Source organism: Schistocerca nitens, chromosome 10 (genome assembly GCF_023898315.1).
Source record: "Schistocerca nitens isolate TAMUIC-IGC-003100 chromosome 10, iqSchNite1.1, whole genome shotgun sequence".
NCBI lineage: Eukaryota > Metazoa > Arthropoda > Insecta > Orthoptera > Acrididae > Schistocerca > Schistocerca nitens.
Window position 1 is genome coordinate 147837611 of NC_064623.1, and position 21738 is coordinate 147859348.

At 43.5% G+C, this 21738-nt stretch overlaps 1 protein-coding gene across 1 annotated transcript in view; it reads left to right on the forward strand.

The window, feature by feature from the left end:
• Positions 1 to 3673: 3673 nt before the first annotated feature.
• The window catches only part of LOC126210200 (ankyrin-1-like), a 37591-nt gene continuing 19526 nt past the window's right edge, over positions 3674 to 21738 (forward strand). Inside the window, exon 1 of the mRNA XM_049939378.1 lies at positions 3674 to 3957. Within this exon, the coding sequence (XP_049795335.1) occupies positions 3753 to 3957 (205 nt within the window). The 5' untranslated portion in view covers positions 3674 to 3752. The remainder of the gene's footprint in view (positions 3958 to 21738) is intronic.

Here is a 21738-nt window from a genome sequence, read left to right on the forward strand (position 1 = left end):
CTGTGGTCTGCCGTCGCAGAATCAGACATTGGACGGGATCTTGCGTATTACCCAATCTATTTACGATGTTACATACTAGCTTAGCATGGACTATATAGAACCGTGTTGCTGATTACCAATAACGTAAAAGACTGATTTTTAAAACCTAGTTAATTTCAGATGCAATTTTCTTGCGTTATTGAAATGATTTATTTATTGATTAGCAAAATATACAGGGTGAGTGACCTAACATTGCCGCTGGATATATTTCGTAAACCACATCAAATACTGACGAATCGATTCCACAGACCGAACGTGAGGAGAGGGGCTAGTGTAATTGGTTAATACAAACCATAAAAAAATGCACGGAAGTATGTTTTTTAACACAAACCTAGGTTTCTTTAAATGAAACCCCGTTAGTTTTGTTAGCACATCTGAACATATAAACAAATACGTGATCAGTGCCGTTTGTTGCATTGTAAAATGTTAATTACATCCGGAGATATTGTAACCTAAAGTTGACGCTTGAGTTCCACTCCTCCGCTGTTCGATCGTGTGTGTCGGAGAGCACCGAATTACGTAGGAATCCAAAGGGAACGGTGATGGACCTTAGGCACAGAAGAGACTGGAACAGCACATTACGTCCACATGCTAACACCTTTTTATTGGTCTTTTTCACTGACGCACATGTACATTACCATGAGGGGTGAGGCACACGTACACACGTGGTTTCCGTTTTCAATTACGGAGTGGAATAGAGTGTGTCCCGACATGTCAGGCCTATAGATGTTCACAGTGGTGGCCATCATTTGCTGCACACAATTGCAATCTCTGGCGTAATGAATGTCGTACACGCCGCAGTACGTCTGGTGTAATGTCGCCGCAGGCTGCCTCAATACGTTGTTTCATATCCTCTGCGGTTGTAGGCACCTCACGGTACACATTCTCCTTTAACGTATCCCACAGAAAGAACTCCAGAGGTGTAAGATCAGGAGAACGGGATGGCCAATTTATGCGTCCTCCACGTCCTATGAAACGCCCGTCGAACATCCTGTCAAGGGTGAGCCTAGTGTTAATTGCGGAATGTGTAGGTGCACCATCATGCTGATACCACATACGTCGACGCGTTTCCAGTGGGACACACTCTATTCCACTTCGTAATTGAAAATGGAACTCACGTGTGTACGTTTACCTCACCCCTCATGGTAATGTACATGTGCGTCAGTGAAAAAGACCAATAGAAAGGTGTTATCATGTAGACGTAATGTGCTGTTCCAGTCTCTTCTGTACCTAAGGTCCATCACCGCTACCTTTGGATCCCTACGTAATTCGGTGCTCTCCGATACACACGATCGAACAGCGGAGGAGTGGTACTCAAGCGTCAACTTTAGGTTACAATATCTCCGGATGTAATTAACATTTTACAATGCAACAAACGGCACTGATCACGTATTTGTTTATATGTTCAGATGTGCTAACAAAACTAACGGGGTTCCATTTAAAAAAAAACGTAGGTTTGTGTTAAAAAACATACTTCCGTGCATTTTTTTATGGTTTGTATTAACCAATTACACTGGCCCCTCTCCTCACGTTCGGTCTGTGGAATCGATTCGTCAGTATTTGATGTAGTTTACGAAATGTATCCAGCGGTAACGTTAGGTGACTCGCCCTGTATACGAGGGAAAGGTTATGGTACCTGCTATTGCGCAGATTAGACTGGCTACAGGGCTAGATATCATTACTCAGGTTAATTTTACTGACAGGGGAAGCTTCCCATCGCACACCCGTCACATTTAGTGGCAAGTGGGACCAGTGAGCAGCGCGCCAGAAACTGAACACTGGCCTAGCAGGTAAACGGGAGGAAGGGGTACGCCGGCACGGTAGCTCACCGTCAGAGGGTTAGCTGCCCTCTGTAACAAACTTGGAACAGGTGTCATGGGACGACGGAGTCCATCTCCTTCAACACCATATTTTAACGTATGATGGATATACATAGTATACTATTCTGTCGAAGTTATACATCAAGATACGTTACAGCAGTAACCTATATATAATCAAAGAGGGGGCAAGCACCTCCCCCCCTCCCCTCCCCTGTGACGGGTTCCCCCCTGAGGTGTCAGTGTATGTTGACGAATCGGTAACTGTGATCTTTGGGATGGGTCATCAACCACGACCCAATGGTGTTTTTTTTTGCTGTGTGTAATATTTAATATAATTTTTTATTTAATAAAGATTAGGATGAAGGACTGGCAACAGGAACTGAACTTTATTTTAATTTCTATGATAATGTGTAACGTCACCAACAACTTTAATCTTGCTACAGTGAAGAGCTCCTTTAACCCATACTGATACAGCCACCGACACATTTATTTTGCGATGATTCCTCGTCGTAATATCCAACGACATTGTAGACATACGATAAGATGTACCGATGGCTCTGTTATACACCTCACATATCTGAAATGCCCGATAAGTAATAACTTGTCGACTGTTTAAAATCTCAACCCTGCAACAGTGTCTACTTCAGGAAACCCAGGCATTACCTCGTCGATTCCCATCTGCATTCGTAGGCGTAAAATTCATTACACATCCGCAAAACACTGAATCACTTGTGCACCTACACCATTTGCAGCATTAATCAGAATGTTATCGACAGCTTTATACGCCGTCAGGCGCGAACGCCTTCTCCTCCTTTAGAAACGAGGCATCGTCCCTCTGTGTCATTACTGCTGCACGTGCGGCTGCTCGACGAGTGACGTCGTCGTAACGGAAACGTCACTTATCTAACCGCAATATCCGCGGATGTTTCGCGGATGACGTCGCAAAGTATAAATGAAACGACCATTAACGAACAAACTCAGATCAGAGAAAAAAGTGGCCACGGTGTTACGTTACGACACGGGCGAGCCGTGTTCAAACCTCCCTCCCGCCATTATTTTTTTCCCCTCTGTTCTCTGTATTCGAACATCTGTATGTGCTGTGGTGTAACGTTCGTCTGCAACAGTGAGGTGTAATCTCGGGACCTATAATGACAGTTGATTCTGCACAACTACTCAGTTACCAGCCGAAAGGGCTTTCGAATGGGAACCGCAAACGTTTGATGACAAGGAGACAAGTCAACCGAATCCTCCACCGGAAAACACGTCTGGTGTGTCGTACACCGCGTTAAGCCACACTACGTGTGTCATATGGCAGGGATCTCTTACCGACGCACCTAATTTCTACGACTGGTAAGTGAGTGAGATATGCCTCCTTACCCGGTATAGATGTTCGTGTGAATGTGAATGTGATCACTCGCAAGGAAACGAACTATAAAAGTTGCACGATTTGATCAGCTAAAGTTGGTCTCCATATTACATTCCTCCAAGACCTCAGTAGTGCCTTAACCACATGCAGAAGCAGTATTTCACTGTAGAGTCGGATAAACGTCATGACTGTAGTGCACAGGCGATTATTAGGTACGTTTAACACAAAAGTCCACGACACGGCATGTAATGTACGAGATGTCGTGCATAATCGCAATAAAAATGAATGCTCCAGTTTTGCAACAGCGTGGAAGAGGGACTGCCTGCAGGGCAAATTTTCACGTCAAAAAATCCGAAAAATACAAGAAGGTATTCAAAGAAGGTACTCGTTTCCAGTTAAAAGGACTTGTAATCCTCGAAGGGAAAGTAAAATCCTTAACAATGTGGTGCAATGGATGTACTACCGAAGATGAGGCAACCCTATTGCATCTGTGTCGTTACGGCGAAACGCCGAGTGGAAGTATAGCAATGGAGGCTCCAATGACTCCCTCGGAATACAGCATTCGCTCGCATTCGGCCTTCTCCACCATCATTCGGAGTGACACGTCTGAGCGGCGGCCCCGCCTATTCTCGAACAGTTGCTCGCCGGGCGTGGCAGCGGTGAGACGTGGCGGGCGAGACTGCTGTGTGTTTCAGCTCCTCAGCTGTGCAGGCGTGCGTGTGAATATAGCAGGTAAGAGCGACGAGCCAGCTTCTTTGGTTGTAATTGCAGACTTTAACAAGATGTTAAACTATGAAGTGAAATATCGAAGTAATCCGCAGTGTAGCTGTAGAGGCGAGTCCAGCAACGTCAGACCTCAGAGCCAAACAGATAGCGAGCGAAAATTTTGATTCTTCCGCACCTTGCAGCTCGATATATTTACTCGATAAAGATTTGAACTTATTTTCGTTGTTCGTCATAGTTACTGTACTGCACGAAACCGAGTACATGGCTGCACGACATTTTTAAGAGTTTACAGAGGTAAAATCACATTGCGTAGACTTTCCGTATAGTCCATTTTAGGCCATACTATACTGCATATGAAATGTAACCAGTTTATCTAAATTGTCTATAAAGTTGAGAGCGGAATGATACCTGATTTCATTCTCGAGATACTGGTCGTTATATCCCGCATTACGTCCGAATCCTTTCCTGCGCATTGGGAATCGAGTGGTCGTAAAAATAATCGCCGTATCTCATAAACGGTTCAAGGTTGCGAAACGACGTTTCCTAGGAACTGCCAGCACGCAGAAACGACTCTTTTATCGTATGATTAACACTCGATACATTTTTGTCAAACGTGTGAGCAGAACGAAAACAGACTCTCTATAAAGTACACCACGAGGTTTTGTTCGAATTTTCTTGTCCAAACACACAGAAAGAAACAGGCAAACCAAGTATGAAAGTGACCAGCGTGAGGTGTCCTTATGCATGAAAATATTTAATTGCTTTAAAGTAATCAGGGCAATTAAGGAAAACTTAATTACTGAATTGAGGAGAAATCGAAATCTTTCATGAAAAGCTGCTTTAAGCTATGTAAATGAACTGTCAAAGTTCATCTGTTCTAGGCCTAGGTGTTTTGCACATAAAGAGATACACTGTTCAAGTATCAAAGTTAGGATTTTCGAGAACAGAAGACGTTAGGAAGGAAAATGAGGTGTCAGTAAGATCATGCTTTCTGAATGAAACTTAAAAAAGCAAAAAAAAAACACACCAAAAAACACGGTCAAATATTATGTGACATTATTTCTGCAGAACAAATACATATAGCAGAGAAACATTCGTCGTGGCTTTGAATGATACTCGATACCATGAACATAAAATAAGATGCATCAAATATCTCTAATATTTATTTCCAAGTTTTAGACAAATCATTTCGCAAAACGTTTGATTTTATTTCCAAAAATCTTGTATGCTTTAATTAATCAGATTATTTAGATTAACTTAAACGCTTGGCCTTAACATTGACTTCCGATGAATTACGTTCGCGACAAGACTGACGCAAAGCGATGGATTGGGGGGGGGGGGGGGGGGGGGACCGAGGGGTGATGTGCAACAGCGACGCTGCAGCAACTATGGAGCAGTGTTGGATGGCCACGATGCTTCCAGCTCAACACACCGTGCATTCGTCTGAAGACTGCAAATCTAGGTGGTTATTTATTTATTTAGCAAGACGCTCCACCGCAATGTAAACATTGTTGTATTATATGTTTAGGTTTGACTTTTATACTAGATATGCAATAAACTAGAATAAAAATAACGCTTTATGATTTTTGTAGAATAAAGAAGTTAGGGACTTCGTTTACTGTCGCCATTTTGTGTACGCATACATAATTTGTTGCAGTATTTCGCTACTCTTTCAATTGTCTCTTATTCTTGTCGCATTGTTTCGTGTCTTGTGTCCTATGTTTTGTTCTTACAAGGGAACCTCCCCATCGCACCCCCCTCAGATTTATTTATAAGTTGGCACAGTGGATAGGCCTTGAAAAACTGAACACAGATCAATTGAGAAAACAGGAAGAAGTTGTGTCGAACTGTGAAAAAATAAGCAAAATATACAAACTGAGTAGTTCATGGCAAGATATGCAACATCAAGGAGACTGGGAACGCGGGAGCGCTGTGGTCTCGTTGTAACGTGAGCAGCTGCGGAACGAAAGGTCCATGGTTCAAATCTTCCACCGAGTGAAAAGTTTAATTTTTTATTTTCAGTTTATGTGACAAACTCTTATGTTTTCATCACTTTTTTGGGAGTGATTACCACATCCACAAGAAAACCTAAATCGGGCAAGGTAGAAGAATCTTTTTACCCATTCGCCAAGTGTACAAGTTAGGTGGGTCGACAACATATTGCTGTCATGTGACGCACATGCCGTCACCAGTGTCGTATAGAATATATCAGATCTGTTTTCCTGTGGAGGAATCGGTTGACCTATGACCTTGCGATCAAATGTTTTCGGTTCCCATTGGAGAGGAACGTCCTTTCGTCTACTAATCGCACGGTTTTGCGATGCGGTCGCAAAACACAGACACTAAACTTATTACAGTGAACAGAGACGTCAATGAACGAACGGACAGATAATAACTATGCAAAAATAAAGTAAAATTTTCACTCCAGGGAAGACTTGAACCAAGGACCTCTCGTTCTGCAGCTGCTCACGCTACCACGGGACCACGGCGCTCCTGAGCCCACATTTTCCATGATGTTGCCTATGTGGCCCATGGACTACTCATTTTGTATATTTTGCTTATTTTTTTCATAGTTCCACACAACTTCTTCCTGTTTTCTCGATTAATCTGTGTTCAGTTTTTCACGGCCTATGCACTGTGCGAACTTATAACTAAATCTGACGGGGGTGCGATGGGGAGGTTCCCTTGTTAGAAATAACAGTTCTGCACTTTATTTTTTACCTAATGTACGCCCCGCCACTTGCTCCCATGAACAGATGCTTGAAAATCCCTACTTTCATAGAAGTGTAGTCTCATTTGCTGTCTTGTCTTATTTAAAAATACATTACAAATACTGTCTCATATTTCCTGATCAAGTCAATACATCTAGATCGTCGCCAATCTCTAGACCAATCCATCATCCTAGGTACGCGCAGGATGGTACTTGTTCTATGCCGTGCGGTTTCGGGCGTCTTGTCACGGTCCGCACGGGTTCGCCCCTTCGGAGGTTCTAGTCCTCCCTCGTGTGTGTGTGTGTGTGTGTGTGTGTGTGTGTCGTCCTTAGTGTAAGTTAGTTCAAGTTACATTAAGTAGTGTGAAAGCTTAGGGACCGATGACCTCAGCAGTTTGGTCCCATAAGACCTTACCACAAAATTAAAAAAAAAAATACTTGTTCTATAATAACATTATCACAATTGATTTTTAATTAAACCGGCTCTTTGCCCAGGGAATCCATCACTTCAGTCTTGGCTTTAGAAACCTCATGGTCGTATTGTTCACAAAGGAAATTCAACTGGTGCAGTGCACTTATATGCTGATAAGCCAAAAGGTTATGACCACTGCCCACCACGACGTTGGATGCCGACTGATGGCGTTTTGGGCACGTGACGAGGTAACGAAAGATCCGTACCCAAAGACTGGAAAGTTGCACAGGTTACATCAATATTCAAGAAAGGTAGGAGTAATCCACTAAATTACAGGCCCATATCGTTAACGTCGATATGCAGCAGGATTTTAGAACATATATTGTGTTCGAACATTATAATTAACCTCGAAGGAAACGGTCTATTGACATACAGTGAACATGGGTTTAGGAAAAATGTTTCCTGTGAAACACAACTAGCTCTGTTTTCACATGAAGTGCTGAGTGCTATTGACAAGGGATTTCAGATCGATTCGGTATTTCTGGATTTCCGGAAGGCTTTTGACAGTGTACCACACAAGCGACTCGTAGTAACATTTCGTGCTAATGGAATATCGCCTCAGTTATGTGACTGGATTTGCGATTTCCTAGCAGAGAGGTCACAGTTCATAGTAATTGACGGATAGTCATCGAGTAAAACAGAAGTGATTTCAGGCGTTCCCCAAGGTAGTGTTATAGGCCCTTTGCTGTTCCTTATCTATATAAACGATTTGGGAGACAATCTGAGCAGCCGTCTTCGGTTGTTTGCAGATGACGCTGTCGTTTATCGACTAATAGTCATCAGAAGATAAAAATATACTGCAAAACGATTTAGAAGAAATATCTGAATCCAGAATGAGATTTTCACTCTGCAGCGGAGTGTGCGCTGATACGAAACTTCCTGGCAGATTAAAACTGTGTGCCCGACCGAGTTCGAGTCTCGGTCGGGCACACAGTTTTAATCTGCCAGGAAGTTTCAAATATCTGAATGGTGCGAAAGGTGGCAGTTGACCCTAAATAACGAAAAGTGAGGTCATCCACATGAGTGCGAAAAGGAACTCGTTAAACTTCGATCACACGATAAATCAGTCTAATCTAAAAGCCGTAAATTCAACTAAATACCTAGGTATTACAATTACGAACAACTTAAATTGGAAAGAAGACATAGAAAATGTTGTGCGGAAGGCTAACCAAAGGCTGCGTTTTATTGGCAGGACGCTTAGAAAATGTAACAGACCTACTAAGAAGACTGCCTACACTACGCCTGTCCGTCTTCTTTTAGAATACTGCTGCGCGGTATGGGAGCCTTACCAGGTAGGACTGACGGAGTACATGGAAAAAGTTCAAAGAAAGGCAGCACGTTTTGTATTATCGCGAAATATGGGAGAGAGTGTCACAGAAAGATACAGGATTTGGGCTGGAAATCATTTAAAAAAAGGCATTTTTCATTGCGACAGAATCTTCTCACGAAATTCCAATCACCAACTTTCTCCTCCGAATGTGGAAATATTTTGTTGACAACTACCTACATATGGCGGAACGATCACCACGATAAAATAAGGGAAATCAGAGCTCGTACGGAAAGATATAGGTGTTCATTCTTTCCGCGCGCTGTACAAGATTGGAGTAATAGAGAATTGTGAAGGTGGTTCGATGAACCCTCTGCCAGGCACTTGAATGTGATTTGCAGAGTATCCTTGTAGATGTAGACAGTATGTAAGCAGAGCCGACACTAACGGGGGATAATCCTATCGAAGATATGGGGTGAAAATGCGGTAATAGATTGAGAGAAGCGATCTTGACAAAGGCCGGCCGCGGTCGTCTAGCGGTTCTAGGCGCTCAGTCCGGAACCGCACGGCCGCTACGGTCGCAGGTTCGAATCCTGCCTCGGGCGTGGATGTGTGTGATGTCCTTAGGTTAGTTAGGTGTGCTCAGAGCCATTTGAACCATTTTTTGATCTTGACAAAGGGCAGATTACGAGGTTTGGAACTTTAGTAGTGGCAACTATTTATTTACAATTTATACCAAATAGATAGGTAGTTTTAAAGTATAACTGTACTTCAAAAGAGTCACCAGCTTTGTGTGCAACCCGTTGCCTGCGATACGGAAGTCGCAGGATACCCTTGGCAGCGCCAGGGCCGACTCGGCAGGACTCAACAGGACCAGCCATACCTCTGAGGATGTCCAACGTAGTATTGGACGAAACGTTACGAATGGAAGTATTCCATGGACCACGGCCATATAACCCGGAAGAATTATCAACAACATCGGAATTAGACCGCAGATCAATGGAAACGTGTCGGGTCTTCTAGTGAATCACATTTTTGCTACACGAGGTCGTTCGTCGTCTCCACAAACGCCGTCATCGAGCCGAACGGCGGCTCGAAACGTGCAGCGCGCCACGGACGCACGCTGGTGAGAGCTGTGTTATGCTGTGGGAGACATTCTCCTGCGCTTGCGTGTGACCTGTGGTAGTAATGGAAGAGACGCTGACAGCTGCGAACCACCTGCATCCCTTCATGTTTGATGTCTTCCCCGATGGCCATGTCATCGTTCAGCAGTACCGTTGTCCGTGTCCCACAGCCAGAACCTTGCCACTGTGCTTTGAGGAGCATTATAGTAAAACTGAGGTTGATGTCTCGAAGACCAAATTCGCCTGACGTAAATCCTATGGAATCCATGTGGGTTGCTATCGGGCGCCATCACCGCGTACGGACATCAGTCGCCCATCATTTAAGCGAATTACATGAACTGTATGTAGACATTCGCTGCCACATACCTACACAAATCTACCAATACACTTTTGGATCCCAGTTGTTGTTGTTGTTGTTGTTGTTGTCTTCAGTCCTGGGCTGGTTTGATGCAGCTCTCCATGCTACTCTATCCTGTGCAAGCTTCATCATCTCCCAGTACCTACTGCAGCCTACATCCTTCTGAATCTGCTTAGTGTATTCATCTCTTTGTCTCTCTCTACGAGTTTTACCCTCCACGCTGCCCTCCAATACTAAATTGGTGATCCCTCGATGTCTCAGAACATTTCCTACCAAACGACCCCTTCTTCTAGTCAAGTTGTGCCACAAGCTCCTCTTCTCCCCAATTCTATTCAATACCTCCTCATTAGTTATGTGATCTACCCATCTAATCTTCAGCATTCTTCTGTAGCACCACATTTCGAAAGTTTCTATTCTCTTCTTGTCTAAACTATTTATCGTCCACGTTTACTTCCATACATGGCTACACTCCATACAAATACTTTCAGAAACGACTTCCTGACACTTAAATCTATACTCGATTTTAACATGTTTCTCTTCTTCAGAAACGCTTTCCTTGCCATTGACATTCTACATTTTATATCCTCTCTACTTCCATCATCATTAGTTATTTTTCTCCCCAAACAGCAAAACTACTTTACTACTTTAAGTGTCTCATTTCCTAATCTAGTTTCCCGCATCTCGTAGTCGTGCGGTAGCGTTCTCGCTTCCCACGCCCGGGTTCCCGGGTTCGATTCCCGGCGGGGTCAGGGATTTTCTGTGCCTCGTGATGGCTGGGTGTTGTGTGATGTCCTTAGGTTAGTTAGGTTTAAGTAGTTCTAAGTTCTAGGGGACTGATGACCGTAGATGTTAAGTCCCATAGTTCTCAGAGCCATTTGAACCATTTTTGAACCTAATCTAATTCCCTCAGCATCGCCCGACTCAACTCGACTACATTCCATTATCCTCGTTTTGCTTTTGTTGATGTTCATCTTATACCCTCCTTTCAAGACACTGTCCATTCCGTTCAGCTGCTCTTCCAAGTCCTTTGCTGTCTCTGACACAATTACAATGTCATCGGCGAACCTCAAAGTTTTTATTTCTTCTCCATGGATTTTAATACCTACTCCGAACTTTTCTTTTGTTTCCTTTATTGCTTGCTCAGTATACAGATTGAATAACATAGGGGATGGGCTACAACCCTGTCTCACTCCCTTCCCAACGCGCAGAATCAATGATGTATTTCGTTCCAAAGACGGACAAACAAATTATGAAACATGTATTTTGGCTCATCACTGTATGTCGCAATAATACGACATTATGTGCGTAAAGTGAAACATTTAGCATGGTATCGTCTTATATCTCAATACCTTTCTGTATGTGTTGCCTCCAGCTTGTGATAAAGAATACAACTATAAACATAGCAGAACGTTTAAGTATACCTATTATTTAAAAGCTACGTTTCATAGCTGTACAGAAAAATATGCAGGCATAAAAACTGAGTATGCTGCATAAAGTTTTCAGGTACTACAATATTTCTTTTACCTTTGACAAATGATATTATTATTTGTATGTTGAAAAAGTTTGGCACTACAAATTGTATAGATTTTCATTCAGGTATAGTTTTAGTTATAGTCGTTTCTCGTCGTGCGAGCTGTATTCTTTTCCTGTTCTACAATTCCTTAGCTGCCTCTCTCACTCGCAAGTTCGCGACGCACACATAGAGGCCCATCCGCTATTCATTCTCCGCGCATGTGCAAGCAACGCTGAGGGCGAGTCTGCTCTGTAAATTCGAACTGCGTTTTCGTCACCTTCTGTTTGCGAATCATTCGTTGAAGTTCCTGCTTGAAGTTCGTTCCAATCGAAGCTAAGGTGTCATTTGTTATGACGCTGTTCTCGCATTCTGATTCTCTTTCTTACGCTTCCTGGAATTTTTTAACGAATCAAGCATAACTGGACTGCTTATATCTGATGTGAGACGTTTTGAGCTTATGTCGAGATACCTGGAACAGGTGGCGCTTTCTTAAATATGTTTTCCAATTCCAAATCTCCTTTGTTCTTTCACTTGAAATGTTTCTCTTATCGAAACAAGTCACCGAACATTAACAATTACTTTTATAGTTCCCACCGCAAGGTGACAGATTTACAGGCTCACTTGCAAATTGAGGAAGTCTTTACTAAGATCTAACGATTGCGAAATGGCGCTGAAGTGGACTTAGTCTTGCTGCCAGGACGTAGCTGAATCCTCTTTTCCACAAGTGTTCAGATTTTCTTAAGACACTTTGAATAGTTATGCTTACGGACTGGAGACTTCTTTCAGAACCAATGGGATTACTTTTAACGGCAGGAATGTTTCTGGATTTTAATAACGTTACGAGTCCTTGAGTTTTTATGCGAAGTACTTTTAAGAAGATTTAAAGAGGCCCACCAGATGATTCCCGTTGTGAATGATTCCGTTGAGTGACCACTTTCAAACCCTACAGCTTTTGTTTCCCGGAAGAATTTTGCGTCATTGGCTGCGGCGCGCTCGGCTAACTGCAGGGTTGATATCATTCGTTGAACAGATGTCGAATCTAAGAGAGTGGGGACTAACTTGTGGGAAAACTTTCAAACCGAAAAAAAAACAGAACATTTGAATGACTAGACAGGAACAGGACGTTGAGATTCACAGGATAAGTACATTAGTATGTCCTGCAGAAATAATCAGCATTTGAACCATGTTGGCCCACAGGTTCGAGGTTAACATCTATATAGTGTCGCAACACCACCTATCTGTAAAATGCGCCTGCCGCTCTCGTTGTCGCTATAAAGCGAAGGTAATGGATCAGTGTGACTTGAGCAGACGTCCAGAATGCCTCGAAGACGTACACACGAACCGTACCGTCAAACCTGTGAGTTTGAAAGACGGTCCATTACTGCCATGAGGGAATGTGATGCATTCATCCGGGAAATTGCTGCTCGTGTGGGACCAAGTGTTTCGGTAGTGCAACGGGTGTGAGCAGAATGGTTCACAAAAGGCCGTAGAAGACGACGAGATGGTTCGGGTCGCACCACCCAGACCACCCCCGAGGACCGACACCTCATCCGAATGGCACTGCAGGACAGATCTGCGTCTCCCTCGAATCTGGCGCAACAGTGGAACAGTGTAACACGTCGTACACTATCAGCGGTGACAGTCCGTCGCCGTTAGTTATGTGCGCGTTGTCCACTTGTCCGACTACATTTGCAGAGACTTGCTATATGGCAATGGCGTCTGGAACGACGTCACTGGGGACAGATAGTGTTTTCGAATTAATCCATGTTCTGCTTGTTTGACAACGATGGCCGAATTTTGGTTCGCCGCAGAACGGAGGAACGGCATCACAGTGACTGCAGACGCACAAGGCATAGGGCGCCAGCTCAAGGCCTTACGGTGTGGGCTACTATTGGGTACATCCACAAATTACAGTTGGTGTGTGTGCAGGGCACTGTGATCCGTGTGACGTACCTGAATGACGTCCTGCGACCTGTAGCCACACCCTTTCTGCACAACACCCTATACGCCATTTTTCAGCAAGACAATGCACGACCACGTGTAGCTGCAGTGAGCCTTTTGCCCTGGCCCGCCAGATAAGCAGACTTGTCGCCAATCAAAAATGAGTGGGATATGACCTAATGATGGGTACCGACCACCAAAGATGAACTTTGGAACCAGGTGAATGCAGCCTGGATGGAGGCTATTGGTGCCTTAAGCGCTTTGATACTGTAACACACGGGACAAGTCATCAGGGCCCATGGCGGACCCTGTGGATATTAGGCAACAGGACACCTGTCGAACAGATGTGATTGAAATGCTAATCATTTCTGCAGAACGCACTAATGTACATGTCCTGTGAATATGAACGTCCTATCTCTAGTCATTCAACGTGTTGTGTTTTTCCCAAACCTGAGTGTGTTTGTAACAGATCATCTCATCGTCAATAACTATACCAATTTTATAGCAAAAGTATTTTTACACACTTTCTTAGATGAAAGGCGTCTGAAGATACCCATTTCCCGCGGGTTAGTCAATTCGATGCGGTATAGAGGAAGTAAACTAGCTTTTCCTAATATCGAGACATAACCAGACGAAGTGTATTTGATTGACTGCCAGTAGAAGTTAATTCATTATTTCCCGTTCCGGCTTGCTTTTGCTGAATAATCACGCAAATCAACATCTACAGGAATTGCGATGGGCTCTCGTACACGACAGCTGAATCCAGTTGTGCAGCAGATCAACGATCGTTCCAAGTTAATTCCCTTAACGTAGCCATTAATTTTTAGAAGAGTCTTACTCAATAGCAATTTTTCTTGAACCTTCAACTTTGTCCAAATTCGATGCACTGAAGAGTTTGTTTTGATCTTTCCAAAAATAGTATGCGTGGCTACCACGGCATCTGTATATGTGTTAATGTTCATCGGAATGTTCACTAAGTTTCGATATTGTGTTTTCGAAAGCATCTCACAACACCATATGCTTCAAACAATACCTCCATGTTTTAGGAGACTTAATTTTTATGATTGTGCTGCTCAGAAACGCATTCGTGAGTTAATTTCACTTGAAATATCTCAGCATTGTGGAAGCTATAATTTTCCACTTCTTTCTCTGTTTAGAATGATGGGCTGCTTTATGGTTTCCGTCTGCGATCTGGTTCCGCAGTAGGCTGCTTTCGGCATCGGCTGTTCTCAGTTTATTTCGCATTTGCAGAATTTCAGGCCTCTTGCACTTGAGTGTTCTTGTTAATGACCAGAAGAAATTTGTGGTTTATCTTCTGTGTCTCTTTTTCCAACTTTATTAAAAGTCAATGTGTGACATTCCTGTCGGTATGGGAGAGGGTGGAGGATAAGCGACTGACGGGGGGTGGGGGGTGGTTACGCTGAAATTAGGTTAGAAGCGTAAGTTACTGAATTATTTATTTAGTTTCAAATTCACATTTCTGAAATGTGTGACTTTTTAAGTGATTGTGGTTTTCATTTCTGCCAGTATTCAGTTTTGCAATGGACGTTGCACTTAGCTTTTGAAGTTTGTGACAATTTTTCCTACGGGCACATGGTATTTATCAACGAAAATACTCGTTCGGTAGGGGTGTACGACCCTGGCAAGCATAGAAGACACTGGACGATAGCTAGGCAGTTTTCGTGCTGTATCTGACGTACGTCTGGTTTTCATCTCCTCTTATATCTCAGGAATATGTCAGGTGGCTCACCTTGCACAGCCAACTTTGACAAATGAACGTAGCCATCACAGACATTCGCACCATCATCTGTCGGTAGGTTAGCTTTGCGCTCTACAGCAGCTCATTCCAGACTTTATCAGAATTCAGTTACAATGAAGAACCAAAGAAACTGGTACACCAGTCTATCATGTGGGACCCCCCCCCCCCTCCCCCGCGAGCGCGTTGAAGTACCGCAGCACCACGTGGTATGGTTCAAATGGATCTAAGCACTATGGGACTTGACATCTGAGGTCATCAGTCCCCTAGACATAAAACTACTTAAAACTAACCTAAGGACACCACACGCATCCATGCCCGAGGCAGGATCCGAACTTGCGACCGTAGCAGCCGCGTGGTTCCAGACTGAAGCGCCTAGAATCGCTCGACCACAGCGGCCGGCGGACGTGGCATGGACTCGACTAATGTCTGAAGTAGTGCTGTCCATAAATCCATAAGAGTGTGAGGAGGTGGAGATCTTTTCTGAACAGCACGTTACAAGGCATCCCAGATATGGTCAATTATGTTCATGTCTGGAGAGTTTGGTGGCCAGCGTAAGTGTCTAGACTCAGAAGAGTGTTGCTAGAGCCACTCTGTAGCAATTCTGAACGGGTGGCGTGTCGTATTGTCCTGCTTGAATTGCCCAAATCCGTCGGATTGCACAATGGACACGAATGGATGCAGGTGATCAGACAGGATGCTTACATACGTGTCACTTGTCAGTCGTATCTAGACGTATCAGGGGTCCCATATCACTCCAACTGCACTTCTCTCACGCTGAACGATTCTCTCCAGTCGTCGTTGGTCCCGTTCTTGCAGATTCTTTTTCCGGAATTTCCTGATATTCACGGTATACTCTTGAAACGGTCGTACGGGAAAATGCCCACTTCATCGCTACACAAGTGTCTGGCGCAGTTGCCGACCGCTGCGCCGTATTCTGCTTGTTTGCATCTCTCTGTATTTGAATAAGCATGCCCATACCAGTCTCTTTGGCGCTTCAGTGTAAAACCGTCAAGGATGACAGCATTTTAATAGATGAAGCTCAACCGACTTGCACGGAAGAAATAATATCGCCAAACTGCACACCAAAGTGTAATCTATATGACGTTTATTTTTATCACTAAGTTAAGAACTTCATTTCGAGACATCAAAATTGCTTTGTGCTTGTGGAGACCCCGCGGGAATTGCTTAGCCGTACGGATGCAGTGGCGATGCACAGCACAATTCTTGATTTACTTTTAGCAGCGGTCTTTTTTGTTGCAGTGCAATGTTATTTTAAGCGTGGTATGCATCAGAATAAATTTGCGAAAGAAATGTTTTTAAATGTAAATCAAGTTTGTTTACCTTCGAATCTTCGGAAGGAACGGTATGGTTGCACAAAGATTACATTCGTTAGATGCTGTCGGTGGAATCCTTATATGAAAAGCAGCATCGGTGTAGTTGTGCGAACGACATGGAAAACGTGTGACGGAATGAGCGAAAGAGCCTTTATAAAGCGACCAGGATTAAATTTTTAATTTTTTTGTAATCTAGGTCGTCTGAGAAAATTATTCGCCTCCGTTGTTATTATTCCTTGTTGATGTAATTACCTTTTTAACACTACTATTCCTACAAATTTGTAAACGGAAGAAACACAAAAAGAAAGTGAATGCCTTTAGTAATCCAACACATACCTCGGTCGCTACAACAGCGGCACCTTCTATGTCCACCGTTTGAGTTGTGGCTACGTAAGCGTAGGGGTGGTTTTTCTCAAAGAACGGGTGTCTGTCATTTTAGGTTGTGCACTAGCGACATGAAAACACCGGCTACACCCCAGAGGGCAGGGACAGTTACTGCTATTCCGCGACACTTTTCGTATACATTTTTGTGACAGTGTCTTGGACAGTGTCTTGAAAGGATGTAAGGTGAACATCAACAAGAGTGAAACGAGGATAATGGAATGTAGTCCAATTAAATCAGGTGATGCTGTGGGAATTATATTAGGAAATGAGACACTTAAATTAGTGAGTTTTGCTATTTGGGGAGCAACATATTTGACAATGGTCGAAGTAAAGAGGATATAAAATGTAGACTGGCAATGGCAAGGAAAGCGTTTCTGAAGAAAATAAATTTGTTAACATCGAGTATAGACCGAAGTGTCAGGAAGTCCTTCCTGAAAGTATTTGTATGGAGTGTAGCTATGTATGAAAGTGAAACAGGGACGATAAATACTTTAGACAAAAAGAGAATAGAAGCTTTCGAAATGTGGTGCTACCGAAGAATCCAGAGGATTAGATGGGTAGGTCACATAACTAATGAGGAGGTACTGAATAGAATTGCGGAGAAGAGGAATTTGTGGTACACCCTGAATAGAAGAAGGGACCGGTTGGTAGGACATTTTCTGAGGCATCAAGGGATCACGAGTTAAGTGCTGGAGGGAAGCGTGGAGGGTAAAAATCGTAGACGGAGACCAAAAGATGAATACACCAAGCAGACTCAGAAGGATGTAGATTGCAGTAGTTTCTCGGGGATGAAGAAGCTTGCACAGGATAGAGTAGCATGGAGAGCTGCATCAAACCAGTATCTGGACTGAAGACAACAACAACAACAACATTTTGTGAATTCCAACCACTATTCGCTCTCCTCTGATTGACATTACATTTATTTCCTATGTCATGATTCTCGTGTAGAATAATTATTTCATCGTAAGATAAGAGGACTAAAAATAAGTGATTTGCATTGTACTGTACAGCACGCCTGGCCTACAACATAATTAACTGGAAGAAATAACGCTTTTCATATTAGGTAGAGCCAAGCTCCATTACACCAGTCACTGATAATCGCATCTCGCAAGCTGCGATGCGTGTCCACATAATCTTACTCAGAAACTTTTGAATGGGCAAGAGTGGCGAGAACATTCAGTAAGGAACAACGTGACAACTGTTGTGATTTAGTTGTGTATTAACCACGAACAAAAGTGAAAATGTGAACACGTCCGCCCTGATGATGAATGTTAGTAACAATTACTGTAATTTGGATACAAAACAGAAAACTCCGAAATGAATGCCTTAGTGAAACTTCCTTCTACACTGTGTGGCGAATCTCGCTAATTTCCTTGTAGCAAGAAATACGCTTAACTTCAGATTGCAAGGAAATGTCGTGAATATTTTTAGAGTCCAATTAAAAGAGCAAGTTCTCTCGCAGGTTGGAGCCTTACAACCCAGGGATAAAGTGCGAGACATTTCAAGTTTCACAGAACTGATATTGGTGCTCTACGCCAACAGTGAAAAATGATTTGCGCGTGTCACAAACCAGCACGTATCAGCACCAATAACTGCTGTCAGCAACTACTTCCTGAACGAGAGACACGATAGTAAATATCTGTGTTTTATGACCATCTTCAGTGAATGGATGAAAGTTTTAAGATTAATTTTTAGGACTACGCGAGGACAACAAAGTAAACATACATTTTTCTATAAGAGAACGAGGTAGAAAGTGGAGGCGGAGGTGACGAGTAACCACTACTATCAGTAAAAAGCCTTAAGAATATGACCTCATTCCCCCTAACTTATAGGTGTGTAAGTAGATACGCGACAATGGTGTCAATGAAACCAAAGCAAGGAACCGAAAGGAGTTGCAGTACTATTTGCGATGAGCATTAGCCGAGAGCAAACTGAGTATAAAAATGAATTTTAGAAATGTGCAATACTGACCCTCTTATTTATTTTCATTACTTCTTGGTAAAAAAAAAATATCAGCAAAAACATTTGTTGAACGGTAATGAAACATTGCACGGTGACAATTATTGAACTATATGAAATGAAACTGTCATAACTTCTAAACGGTTTGCGTTAGGCCGTTCAAAATACACGGTTGGCCGTGGGACATGATGGGAATTAGCGTTCACATGCATGGTTTGGTTTAGCGACGAAGACCACTTTCATTTGGCAGGGTTCGTTCATAAGCAAAACTGGCGCGTTTGGGGGCTGAGAATCTGCATTTCGCTATCGGGAAGTCTCTTCACCCTCAACGGGTGAATATATGGTGTGCAATGTCCATTCACGGAATAACCTTTGAGACATTCCTTGAGGGCACCATGACTTTCAAACTGTACGTGAAGTTTTTTTTAAGATGATTTCATCCCTATTATCCAAATTGATTTGGACGAGATGTGGTTCATGCAAGGCGGAGCTCGACCACATCGAAGCAGGAGATTGAGATCCTGGAGGAGCGCTTTGGGGACTGCATTCTGGCTCTGGTGTACCCAGAGGCCACTGGCATAGGCCTCGATTGGCCGCCTTATTCTCCGGATCTGAACAAATGCCAGTCCTTTTTGTGAGGCTGTATTAAAGACAAAGTTTACAGAAATAACCCCAAAACCATTGCTGAGCTGAAAACAGTCATTCAGGAGGTCGACAGCATCGATGTTCCGACACTTCAGCGAATCGTCCAGAATTTCGTTATTCGTCTGCGCCACATTGTCGCCAACGATGGCAGGCATATCGAACATGTCATAAACTAAATCTGAATATCGGGAGTGACGTTTACATGTTGAATAAAATGTGCCCGCCGTAGTTTGTAGCTAATTTACGTTATAGTTCAGTAATAGTCACCCTACACGAACTTTCCTGTAATTTTAAAGAAAAGGATGTCGAGGCATGCAGTTCGTCATCGTTGTCGAATAGGGATCCACAAATCTCGACTCCAGTCAAACGTAATGAAGGACAATAGCTGTCCAAGGAGAGGGTTCTAAACATCTAAACATAAAAAAGTACGTGGAAGATCATCCGCACCATAGTAAAACCACATTTATGAACATATTTCGTGTAATAAGTGATATGACCGTATAGTGCATAAGAAAAAAACAGCGGATTGGCGCTCGCCACAGATTATGGTGGTTCGTAGGGAAGCAGTGGACGGTTGCATAACTTCAAACAGCGAACTCGAAGACGTAAGATAACGAAGCTTCAAACGAAGAGTAAAGTTGAAGATGCGCAGCAAACTGTGGAATCGGCCAGAAAATTTGTAGACGACATGAACAAACTTATCCCATCGTTCAGTAAGAAATTTGTTTTTAACTCCCACCAAGCGGAATTTGAAGAGGACATGCATATGAAAGGAACCCAGGAAATTAGAGGTACCAAGAGAGTTGTATCAAGATCAATTAATACCAATGCCTTAACACGTTCGAATTCAGTTGCACCGACTGCTAATCTGGATGGCAAGTAAATTCGCTGGAAAGTTATTCATAGTGTTGGGAGAAGGTTGAGGTGCCCTGCCCCCTAATATTTTTTCTCGTGTGCGTGATCTTGCAAGGGCAATAGGGAATATTTACGTCACAGCTAGCGAGAGTGGGAAAATGGGCCTAAGAGAGCTACAAATGTGGTATAAGAACTGCCTTTGGCTGATAGCTGGTCAAAATAAGTTGCTTTCTCTTGATTCCCGATCTGCGTATAAAAATCATACATCTTTATAGCAAACTATCCCTCCTGAAAAGTAAAGTGTGACGTTGCCGTTCACACCACCTGAAACCACTGGACAAACTCGCAGTCTGGATGTTTGTGTTTTCCGTGCCTTTTTATCGCAGTATCTGCAGCTACGCCAGGTTCACGATAAGCTGCACAACGAACTCTTCCGCATTCGGTTGCCTGCCATCTCATTCCACCAGTTCTCATCAGCCCGTTACACCAATGTGATATACGCATTGTTTAAGAGTGGATCCTAGCTGAACGTCCTGCACGGTTCGTAACTCCCAAGAAGTTTGCCTTCGATCTTGATGATGCGAACTGTTTGTGATCACGGTAGCACTCCATTTTTCATTCAGTGTTCGTGCTACAAGTTAATGGTTTGTTTTGACCATTTGTTGAATGGCGGACGCTCTATCCATCTGAGCCACTGAGGGCACAGAGGGTAGTGCGACTGCAGGGAGATATCGCGCACGCCTCCTGCGAGACCCACATTCTCACCTTGCATGTCCACACACTACAATCGTAGTGTCCCACCCCACCACACTCATTACTCGTGGAAGACATTCTTACCAAGTCCCGTAAGGGTTCGGGGATTGCATCCGCATAGAAGAAGGTGATGACTGGTATTGCCAGAACTATACACTTATATGGATATGGTGTCTGTTCTTTCGGACAGTACTCTGTGAAGTTTGTGGCGTGCTGCTTTCAGTTCAGCATATTGTGCCTACGTATATCCCGTAAACGGACATTAGGGCAGCCCTCAGTCTCGCTGGAGATCTGCCCGCCATTATCGCAGATAGCGATTCCAGTGTTACAACGGTGGTGAAACTGTGTGAACTGTCATGCCTCATCACTAAATTGGTGGGAAAGGGCGGCGGACTGTAATACGTTATAAAGTGCTCCGCATGTGGGGACAGCCTTCGTCCCCATCCATGAGACTTGCTTGCTGACTTTTCGCCAGGGCGCTGATGACCATGATGTCGAGCCCCCTCAACCCAAATCATCATCATTGTGCACCCCTTCATGTTTGATGTCTTGTCCGACAGTGATATCATTTTTCAGAAATATAATTTTCCGTGTCTCGGAGCCAGAACCGTGCTACAGTGAGTGGTTTGAGGAGAATTGTAATGAACTCACGTTTATGTCTCAGCGACCACATTCGCCTGATGTAAGCTCTGTGGAACCCGTCTGGGTCGCTA